The 12,215-nt window shown below is 34.3% G+C and overlaps 2 protein-coding genes across 2 annotated transcripts; both read left to right on the top strand.

Annotated features, from left to right (window-relative positions):
- The first annotated feature begins 5,817 nt into the window (after positions 1–5,817).
- Positions 5,818–7,942, top strand: LOC146720016 (odorant receptor 10-like). Its single transcript, XM_085489217.1, has 6 exons — positions 5,818–6,190; positions 6,302–6,653; positions 6,853–7,083; positions 7,166–7,279; positions 7,481–7,636; positions 7,790–7,942. Exons 1-6 carry the CDS (start codon positions 5,937–5,939, stop codon positions 7,838–7,840), a joined length of 1,158 nt encoding a protein of 385 aa, XP_085345343.1. The 5' UTR covers positions 5,818–5,936; the 3' UTR covers positions 7,841–7,942.
- A 756-nt stretch (positions 7,943–8,698) lies between these two features.
- On the top strand, positions 8,699–11,870 carry LOC146720015 (4-vinylanisole receptor-like). The gene is made up of 5 exons (XM_085489208.1): positions 8,699–9,180; positions 9,386–9,749; positions 10,688–10,918; positions 11,208–11,321; positions 11,706–11,870. The coding sequence occupies exons 1-5, from the start codon at positions 9,026–9,028 to the stop codon at positions 11,868–11,870; spliced, it is 1,029 nt and encodes a 342-aa protein (XP_085345334.1). The 5' UTR covers positions 8,699–9,025.
- The last annotated feature ends 345 nt before the right edge of the window (positions 11,871–12,215 follow it).

Here is a 12,215-nt window from a genome sequence, read left to right as displayed (position 1 = left end):
ATTGTTATTAAAGAAATAATATTTAAATGTTATAAATAAATTGATGATTTCTCCATTTATAAATCTTTTTACAACAATTTATAATATGACTTTCAAGATTTGCAGAATGCAAAATATTATTTTAAAACTATATTTAATGCAAGCTTGTTCTATATTTTCATATACTGCGTTGAACTTATCTCTGTCACATTGGATTTTTATTAGAAAATTTATACATATAAAGTTTATATGACATTTTATTTAAATATTATTGCATTAAGATAATGTGTTTAATCAATGTGATTATTTTATTGATAACATTTTTATTGTTGACGTAAGTTCTTTGCAAAATTCTTTTCTGTAAATTATTTATACCAAAGATTACTTGCTACTATACAAATGTTTTTAGTCGATTTATTATAAATAATATTATAAAATAATGTATGGATTGAATGAATTTTTTTTGTTCATAAATTTGATTTGTCAAAGCAATTAATTTGTGAGAAAATTATCTATCGACTATTATTTGATTATCATTCGTGACATGTTCTAGTTCCGTTCTAGTTTACATTCAAGTATATCATCTTGATGCAATTGTAGGACACCCAGACGGATAATAAGCTATCTCGAATTGCTGTTAGACGCAGAGGACATAATTACGATCGATTGCCATTCGGATGGGATTGCACGAGCGTTCGAGAATGATTAGGTAATTTCGATGTATTATGCAAAGTAGCCCAGATGAAGGTGCCGATACTGATCTTCATTCTCTCATGCAGCAGGAAATTGTTAACGTAACTCTGAGGTAACATAGTTCTGTCTATTCTCATATCTCCATTTAAACTTTGAATTGTCGTTGAATGATAATCGCGAATAGTATAATCCAAATTTATCGTTCAAAACGGATCTTGCATTGTTCGACCGAACTTGGCTTATTTAGATGTCGACATACAATATCATCAGCACGAGTACAATAAATAAAGAGAATATTTGCACATTGCATCTTCCTTGGAAGCACATTATGATATTTTTTTTCTTTGTAAAATTATATCAGAAAAGTAGAATGTAAAAATATTTTCTTATATACATATATTTATATATTTATACACATATATTATATTGTTCAGATTCAGCAATTAAATTATTTGGATAGTTCAATTGTATCCGTAAGTCATATTTGACGCTTTTCAAATTAAATTCAATTGCTTTTCTGAATGCATCAATCTGTGCCGTTTTTTTTTAAATTTTGATAAAATGTGCCATTATGATTAAATGCGCTAAATATGATTAAATTTTTGTTACGCGCAAAACATGTCATATAAAGAGTAGTTGAAACAATGTGATGATCTTACAGTTTATTTGTAAAAAAATGTTTGCAAATATTTGTCAAAAAACATAAAAGATATGTCAAATTGCTATTAAATATACAGTCGACTAATATATTCATTGTTTCTGATATTTTAATATTCTGAATCATCATCAACGATCATTTATCATTAGGAAACCATGTTTCCGTTATTTCGTAGAAAATATTATTCCCAATGCTTTATTACATCTGTGCTCAAATATTCGGCCAATTTATAAATATTAAATTACAGAGCGAAATTTTGATGAAGAACGATTGGCACGACTGAAGTAATGTCGATCGACACTTAAGCGTGATAACTAAAGCCAATATTTCAATATTTTTGTTGCCAATGTTGTGTTGAGCATCAATGTGTCATCCGCAATACTCGGGAAAGACATGCGCCGTGTTTGCTTTTGATAGAAAAAATGTATTGAATGTGCTGCGACAAATTTCTCTTAAGCGATAAATGTCTTTGAAGTCCAGAATTTGTCAGCATTCGTTATTTTTTAATGTTCTTTATATTGATATGAAATTCAATATTTTGCATTTGCTTTATTAAATTAAACGCAAAAATACTGTTATATAAAAAATATTAACATAATATTATTATAATTAAAACAAATTGCATATTTAATTTCAACACGTTACCAACTCATAAAAATCTCATATTAACTAATTTGTTAAATTCCTTTTTCATGCAAAATAAAACTGATAATTATTGAGTATTACAATGTAATTGAATATTAAGCCATATTAAAAAATCAATTATTAAAGAGCTGGTTTATTTACTAAACTTATTAATGCAAAATTATTATAGTAATAATTATCTCTGTGTGTACTGTAATATAATTATAAATGTAATATTACTCAAAAAGAGAAAAGTAATATATACAGTTTTATTTCTAACTTTAAATTCTCGTTTGCTTATATTTCTTTTTTTATTTTTGCTTTGTTTCAAGATTTCTATTTCTTTTCCCAATCGCTTTTTCTCGACGATATTACAGATAATACGACCATTAGATACGAACGAGCGTATATACTCGGAAAAGGATGCATTTTTAAAGGAAATCATTCGCTACCGCGCAATGTACTATAACCGAGGGTAGCCTGTTGATCGTTCTTGTCCCCAATCTTTAAACAGCCGGCGCTTTAGCATACAATTATGATTGATCGATAACTGGCGTCTAACTTTGTCATTCTCTCTGCGCTCGGTCAATCCTCTCGTCGTCATCATGGAACGACACATTAGATGAATCGATATTAGTTTCACATAATAATACATACATCGCTCACTAATAAGCCACTTAGCGAAATAAATCGTCTCTAAGGATCACTATAAACGCTAAATGACTATAGAGTATATATGAATTTTTCGATCGGGATCGGGATTTCGATTTAACCGACTGTTGTACTTTTAAAACGTATCTTTAAAAACTTTGACGTAAACAATTTTTAGATACTTATAGCATTGAATACAATCTGACGTATAGCCTAATGTTTTTAATGTTAGTTAATCTTTTGATCAATAACATATGATTTGGCAGACTTTCGAAAGATTCGATTTAACATTAAAGTGTCATTATTTTAAAATAAGTTTATGTATTTATATATTACGTTACTTATTAAATTGATATAAAAGAAAGAGAGAAAGAATGTGATTTCAAGGAATTTGTTGCCATATAAATCCGCTTCCACAATCTTCCGCATCTTAGAACGCGCTGGAACAAAGCCGTTTACTTTCTCGCTATGAGATATATATTTTCCGCAGCATTGTGCGAGTCTTTTATATTTCGAATCTAGGCGTGTTTATAAGATTTCTTTTCGAAACGCAAGACGTAAATGTAAAAGGTGCCGTAAAACATTTTTCGCAAGATGCGCCTCTTTCCGGACGTCTTTCATACGTCTTCTATATATTTTCACGTTGTTTACACTGTTTATGTAAACCGCTGTAATAGATATACTTTCGCGTCATCTTGTGTAGAGTGTTTTACAAGATTCTGGCAACGATGGATTGGAGAAAGAGAGAGAGACGGAGAATATATTGATCACTGATAGCTCTATGATAATCTATGCTAAACTGGAGCGTCGACGTTTCAACATTTTAATGTCCATCAACGCCTCGATTGTTATCTTTTATGTCTTCGGAGGCTCCTCTCGATGTTCCGCGAAGGATGAAAACGACCCTCGCGGGACCGGATTCGATTTTCGCGTCAAAATGGAATTCCCTTTCGAGATTAATGAGTCCCCTATCTTCGAGATTACGGCGGCAGAGCAATTCCTCCGCGAATTATCTATCTCCTCTCTGGTCCATTCGATGATGATCAATTCCTTTGTAAAATATTATATAATAAGTTTCAGTGGGCGCCTCGACTATTCTATTTATGATAATTTTATGAGCTTCCGTATATAAGTAATATAAAAATGAATTATATATATTTTAATTCGACTAGCCGTAAATTCTTTACGTGAGTGTGGTTGGATTGATATAGTGCGGCAAAATCTGACAGAAAGATTCTCACCGGAAAGTTATCAGAGTGTTCCTTATTCCTACCGGATATTAAAACCCTCATCTCCTCAGCATTAAAGAATATTGTCACACCGTCCGACAATATTGAGGATCTCCTCTCCTGGATTGCGTTCATGCAGTTCTAACACTCTGGTTATCTGCTGCCTAGGATTTATGATTATCTCGTCGTGAGTAAAACTCGTAATTATTTCAATTTAAATGAACAGAAATTGCCACTAATATTTCTTCAATTTTATCATTATTTATATTACTTATTATTGAAAAGTTATATATTTTTGTAAAATGTTGGTAATGTTAACACTTTGTATAAATTAAAATTAAATGTTAATCTAATCAATTTTGTAATTATTACTTATACTATTGTCTTACATACATATATACATAAAACAAAAGAAATTATTATTATTTAAACGTTAAAAAATTTGTGTAAGATGTTTATTAATTAATAATTTTAACATTAGCCATCACTAAATTACAATGTCTGCTTTTTTGCAGGTCATCAATAATATTAAATAACAAACAATAATATTAATGAAATTCAATTTATTTTATGTCACGATTAGCATTCTTGAAATACTTCAACTTCTACGAAAGAATTTTTCTTCGAATCGTGTTTTATATTTACTCGGCATAATCTTTCTTGCTTTTTAATAAATTATTGCATCAACAAACAATTATATTATTCTATTTAATTTTGCTTGCAAAATCGTACTATTGTAAATTCATTCGTTTTGAATTAAATTTCTTGGAAAAAGAACAATTCTTATACGAATACTCATTGAAAATTCAGATGGTTATTTTTCAGAATAAATCGATCGCAAATGTCGTTTACGAGTCTGTTTGATACAATATGACATCAAGCCACAACGTTGAACTCTTTCACTCGCTCGATCGTGAGGTTGTAAAAGAGATTGACGAGATTATGATCAGGAAGATGATGGATCTTTCTCCAAGAAAATTTACCAGCGTAAGATCCATTACATATACAAAATGCTGCTCATGGATATTAAACATGTTTCGAACAAACTTCACAGAGCTGACTGTGTAAACTGTTTATGATGCAAATCATTCTGTAGCCTTTGTATAACTGCACAGACGATATTCGCATACCATACGATATTTATAATAGCAATTCTCATACTCTCTATATATAAGTCATAAAAGCTTCTTGTATTTTATGTATACATATATTTATCAGTGTTGCATGCAATGCATTAATCAAATTACTCGTCAAAAAATTGTTTGTTTATTTGTTTTATGAAACTTATTATAAAAAAAATAGAGAAAATTTATGTATCAAAAATTTATAAAATATGATAATGAAAATTATTACGAATGAAATGCAATTCATCGCAACATTTTATATTAATGAGAGAGAATTATTTTATCCGCAAATGCGATTTTTTTCAAATTACATTATTTTTAGATATAACTGTAGATTAAATGATAAATTGATTTATAATGTAAGTTAGTATATTATATAATCTTCTATGCATTAAGATATATAAAAGCAAAATGCTTAATTAATACAGAACAAATATAATTTATATTTTTCTTTATAAAGAGCAAGTAGTATATTATTATTCGTATAATTCTAGATATATTGCACTTGGATCTTCCCACGACAGTCTCAATTCTTTTTCGCAGCACTCTTTCTTCTCTTCTCCTACTTTTTAAGTCCTCCGATGGCTGCATCTACTATTGCGTATGCGCGATGTTTCATAATAGATTCTATAATTTTTTTTGAGCGAATATAATTCTCCTTCTCTTTTCGATACATTATATCTTCTCGAATTACGCTTATTTCCTCCGAACAACCCGTAATCATCGAACAAATAATGTAACGTACGTTTCTTTTGCACGGCAGGAGAACAGAGGCGCGTAATTGCGACTGATCGATAATGACCGATAACGCGGAGTCGACGTATCGTCGCCTGGCTTAGCTCAGTACGATCCCCGGATAGTTATAGCCCCGTCGAGAGAGAAAGATAGAGACCCATGCTTAATTTCCGAGTGGCGTCGTTCACTCGATAATCGTTTCCAACTTCCCGAGAGCGAAACGCTCCGATTCTATGCGAGATAATGCGCGCGACTTCCATCAGCACTTCCGTCGAGCTAGGCCTGCGCTTCGTCGGGATCTGGCCGGGCCTGCCGTACGGGACCGTCACTTGGTACGCGTACATGACGGGTCTGATGGTCGGAACGTACTTCGAGTACGTGTACATCTTCCATCACTTCGACATCAGCAACATCTCGAATCTCATCGACGCGCTCAGCATCGCGCTCGCTGGCAGCCTCGGTTTCCTCAAGCTGATCTCGCTCTGGTCGCGTCGTAGGTAGGAAAGAAAGTTGTTCTTTTAAGTTGGACAATCGTTTTTCCTCTTTTTATTTTTTTTATATACCATTTTTTATATTTTTTTATAAAGTACGCGAGCGATTTTCTACAGGATATTTTACGATATCCTGCTAGCGATGGATCAGGATTGGAGCGACGCTCTCGCTCGCGACCGATCGGTGCTGAGTGTCATGTCGAGCAACGCCAATTTGTCGCGTCGCTGCTCCAACGTGCTGATCAGCATCAACACCACCGCCGCGATCTGCTACACCGCGAGCAGTTTTACGCGACATTCGGCCGGCGAGAATCTCAATGACAGTGTGAGACTGCTGCCGGTGAAGATGCAGTTTCCCTTCGAGGTTCACGCGTCGCCGTTCTTCGAGCTTCTGGCGACCGCTCAGCTCTTTCACATGGTGTCGATCGCCGCTCTGGTCGCCATGATAAACTCTTTGATCATCACGCTAGTGAGTTTTACCGATGATTCGAAGATGATATACAATTTATTTATTTTTGTAACATCTGAGTCTAAAGACGTTTTCTTTGCGAAGATTAATTGAAATTGTGAATTTGTATTCCTATTTTTCTTAATCTTAATAAACATTTTCAAGATAAGAATGAAGTCTGTCTTCTACAGATTTATATTGATACTTATACTTCTTTTAGATACTTCACGTGAGTGGACAGATCGATATCCTTCGTCGAGAGTTGTTGACGGTTTGCGACGAACATTCGCAGAGCGGTTCGATCATCGCGGGAATCAGGCTTTTGATCACCCGACACCAACGAATAATTACGTTCTCGGATAATATCGAGGAGCTCTATTCTGAGATCGCGTTGATGCAGTTTCTGTCGAATACCGTGGTTATGTGTTGCATCGGCTTTACAATTATAGGCGTAAGTCGTATCATATTCAATTAATCGAGCATAATTTAGAACTATAAATTTTTCGTGTATTTACCTCTTCTTCTCGCCAAAGTCTATCGCCGAGGACAGGGCCACCATAGTGCTGCTGAAATCTGCTATATTTTACATCGCTGTAACGTTGGAAGCATTTATCTTTTGCTTCGTCGGAGAATATCTCAGCGCCAAGGTTCGCAATATTTTATTTTCCATATATACTATGTTATATTTTATTCTTTCACTTGGCTCGTTCACTTTTGTATAGTTTCTTTTGCAATTTTTCTTGCGTTTCTCAAATACCTGGAAACTTTCAAACGACTGCATTCGAAATCGAATTCGGACGAACTCGATAGATTTCTGTCTTTCAATCTTCGTTGTTGCTCTCTTTCAGAGCAAATCGATCGGCGATGCAGTGTACGAGTCACTCTGGTATAACAAGACAGCCGCCGAATGTCGGATTTTATTATTCGTGATATTAAGATCGCAGAAAAGATTGACCATCACCGCCGGAAACGTCGTGGACCTTTCTCTGGAAGGATTTACAAGCGTAAGAATTCTTCGTCTCGCGAATGTGAATCCTGGAACAAGATAGAACAATACGTCGAACGTTTTAATGTTTGATAAGACGAGGCGGGCAATATATAAAATAGCCGCGCGATCTTTGTTACACGAATGAAATTTATCGTTTTATTTCGACCAGGTGATGAAAGCGTCCGCTTCGTATATGTCAGTACTGCACGCGATGTATTAAACGAGAGACCAGCGGATAACAATTACTTGTGCCAAGCGCATCCATCGTGGTTACTGACGTATCGGACAGTAACAAGTGTAGCATTATATGTAGCTTGTCTGAAGAGCCGTGAAAGCTGTTTTCTTCTATACTATAATATATATATATATATATATATATATATATATATATATAAATATAATAATAATAATATATAGAAAAAAATACAATTCATATAAGAAGAAGAAATAAGTCAATAGAAATCAATTCTTCTCTGACAAACATATACAATATAATATAATTGTTTTAGAGAAAATCTTGGTCCATCTCGACGTTCGAAAGGTACTTTCAAACATTTTATTTTATATGTCAAACTTATTTCGATGACATTAGTGGAGCTCGAGTTTTATCAAGCAATTTTTAATGTTTGTATATTCTTTTTGATGAGAAAAAGACAAATTTATTTTGTAAAATTGAATTTATACGCACGTAATTTTCTTCATAATTTCCTTTTTTTGCGTCACTCACGTTCGCTAAATGACATATACCCACTGCAAAATAATGATCCCTCGCCGTGTATCGACGATCCTCGTCGTGTCAATTTAATTTACCCCTCTATCGGGTTCATTGTCTCTACATTTTATCGTTTTTCCAGTGTCTCGATCTACCCATTATCATTATCTTTGCACGATCTTTCAGAAGGTCTCGCTTTTGAATTTTTAAGGATTCATAGAGTGATCCCAAGAATGCAATCGCTTTTTTTTCTTCCTTCTTATCTATATCCCGCACTTATCTTACCTAATTGTTGTAACTTCATCCAGCAATTTCACTCCATCAAGAATATCATACTTCCTATTGGTTCGCAGACAATGGGATGGTGGGGGTTGAGGATACGCGTAGTAATCCTCTCGTATATTCATTCGCGTTCATCTCGCGTGTTCATCCATGTATTCGATATCGTCGCGCGATCGACTTCTCGACGGAGTATCGAAGTTTCGTGGCGATATTGATATAAGGGGACCTGATATTTCGGTCCATGTCAAAAGCGTTTTCATTCGAGAACAGAACGTGTGTGTACGAAAATGAAGTCGAAGATTGATTCGAGCATCCTCGACGGCACCGTCAGTCAGTTCGATCGAGATCGGTCTTCGCGTAATCGGCGTTTGGCCCGACTCGTCCTACGCTTTTCTCCGTCGTGCCTTCTGGATGATCACCCTGACGATGGCGCAGACCTTTCAGTACCGCTATTTCGTCATACACATTCGCACCGACGATCTGTCGCATCTCATGGACGGTCTCAGCACCACCATGTCTTACAGCCTCCTACTGCTGAAGCTCACGATATTCTGGATCAATCGACGGTGAGCTTCCATTTTGCACAAATGAAAAAAAAGGAGCTGAAGAAATAATGTTACCATCTAAGAAATACAATTAGACCCGCGCGATTACACGTGACACATTACAACACGTTAACACCTGCCTTCTAAAGCAATTTGAATAATTATGACAATTCCGAATCTCACCGCGATGTAGGAAATATTTGTTATTCCTGATAGTTTCTCGCAGGATATTCCACGACATTCTGGCGATGATGGCTCGCGATCGAAGCGATTGCGCGACCGACTGGGCCGTTTGCTCGATGTCGAGGACGACCTACGTCTCGCATCGGTCCTCCAACCTGATCATCGGCCTCTACTCGATGTCGGTGTTTCTTTACGGCACCGGCGTACTCGTCGCTCACGGCGACGGAGTCGATGACGAGGCCGACGTGCAACCTGCCGTGCCGGAGCGAGAGCTGTTTCTCAAGATGGAGCTACCCTTCGAGTCCAATGTCTCCCCCGTTTACGAGGTCGTCATGGTCACGCAATTTTTTCATCAGCTCGCGGCAGCCACGATAGTCGGCGTGTTGAACGCTCTAATTGTCTCGCTGGTGAGTAAACGTCCTTTAAATTAACACAAATCTGAAAAAGAAACAAAGACTGAAATATGGAGACAATCTTTCTACTTTTTTGTGTTAATTTTTTAGAATTTTTTTTCGCGTAAATAATTTGTCTGAAAGCGCAAAAAGGAGAGAGAGAGAGAGAAGTTATTTATTTTGTTTGCTTTATTTAAAACCCAAAATGAGTCAGATTGAGTAGACTAATTTCTAAATTATACACTGAAAAAAGCTATACAAGAAACAAATAAATATTTATCTGTTTTGAAAAAGGATTTCTTATGTCAAATAAGTATTTTTTCACGGCAAATGAATATTATTAGTTTCAAACAAATGGTGTTAATGACACTATTGAAATAGATATTTATTTGAAATCAATAGCTTTTTTTAGTGTATGTGATCGAGTTAATATGCTTTACATTAAATATATCGTGTAATTATACAGTGCAATAGAGATGCATAATTTATACTGTAAAGAGTTTAGCAGAATAATAAAATAAATCAATCGGATTTTCTCGCTTGTTGCGCCGCATTGTTCGAGATAATGAATATCCCGTATTATCCGCGCGATTAATAACTTACTTCATTTACTTCATTAATGGACATAATGAAAAGCGCTCTAGTAAGTCTAATCGATAAATTCAATATGAAACGTCTGTACAATTTCTACGCTTTTAGTCTCTTTTATAATAAAACTTTTTAATTATATAATATATTGCACGCATATTATATGTTCGCTTCTGCGTAATATTAATTATAATTATATTAATTATAAAAATTGAATTCTACGAGAGATTTTTCAAAACTCTCTTTTTAATTTATATTATTGCCACTTTCGTTGATAAACCTTTGCACTTGTATTAAAGTTGTTCTTTCCGTTGAGTCACGATGAAATCGGGAACAAACTGCAGGGCGTTGACCGCTATTTTTAGATTCTTCACGTAGGTGGTCAAATCGATATAATGTGTCGAGGGTTGGTAGAAATCTCCTCAGACGACGACGGGTTTGACTTGCGAACCACGACCATCAAGGCATTAATACGTCGACATCAGAGAATTATCGCTCTTTCTGCCGATATTGAGACTCTCTTCTCATATATAGCGCTGATGCAATTCTTGTGGAACACCCTAGTCATCTGTTGCCTTGGATTTTTAATCGTAACGGTGAGTTAATTATTATTATATAGGCTATATATTATATGGGCGATATATTATATAAAAAGCGCGTAAAAAATGCAAATAATATTAAATTGCCGTTATATTAATACATCGAATATTTCTATATATGTATATTCGATACCGACGGCTCCTCGATATGCAATAAAAACGACAAAATACTCGACTTTCGAGTATCCAAAATAATTGATGGCACTCATGCGTGGATTATAAAGTACTCTCATTTCGTCCGCCATTCAGAATGGTTTGACATGCATTATTTTCGACCACGTTATAGTCGATAGGTGACACGCAAGGCTCGACGATGCTGATCAAATCTCTCTTTTTTTACGTTGTCATCACTTTGGAGGCGTTCATTTTTTGTTACGCTGGAGAATATCTCAGCGCCAAGGTCAGAATAATATAATCATGAATATTAATCTTGAGAATTTAACATTCTCTAATTTATAATATTCACAATTAGCACAACAGTGCTTTGATACGATTATTATAATATAAGAAAAATTGTATGTGCACAATTTTCATGCAAGTTTTGCTTTAACTTTCTGTACCTATATATGTATAACGTCTCTGGAATTTTTTTATAAAATTATCTATCAAGTGTAATTTATATAAAAATTATCTACATGTATATCTACAGAGTATGGTTTCTAAAAATTGTTTAATGCAGATGTGCATTTAAAGCAATAAAATTCAAAGAATTTTAACAATTTTTTTAACGTTATACTTCACTATTATACTTCTTACAATTAATTAAACTTAATAATCGTTGCAGAGTAGAATGATCGGCGATGCAGCGTACGAAGCGAAGTGGTACAATTCGAGTCCCACGCAAAGCCGTACCTTATTACTTTTGATTTTGAGATCGCAGAGAAAATTGACTATTACAATCGGAAAATTTATGGATCTCTCCCTAGAACGTTTCACGACAGTAAGATGAATTTGGAGAATTGCGTTTTCTTTTACTATGTATCAGGCAGCATAGATATTGTATTTCGAAAGAAAATACATGTTGCGTTAATCTTCATTAATTCAATTAACAAATTGATTCAAGAGTTAATAATATATATTTGTTTTCAATATGCATATAAGAAACACAGTTACAATTTTCTTTTCATTAAATTTTATATCAGATTTTACTCGCACAAAGCACAAACAAGTTTCTGTTTTTCATTTCTTCTAGATTATTAAAGCATCAGCGTCTTATGTCTCCGTGCTGCATGCTATGTCTTGAAGATAAAGGGAATATAATATACTCTCTCTGTGTATATTTGTAGCTATTACG

Source organism: Nylanderia fulva, unplaced genomic scaffold, assembly GCF_048542155.1.
Source record: "Nylanderia fulva isolate GAGA-0341 unplaced genomic scaffold, ASM4854215v1 Scaffold8, whole genome shotgun sequence".
Classification (NCBI taxonomy): Eukaryota; Metazoa; Arthropoda; class Insecta; order Hymenoptera; family Formicidae; genus Nylanderia; species Nylanderia fulva.
Note: the sequence above shows the minus strand (reverse complement) of the source record. Positions and strands in the feature narration are given on the sequence as shown.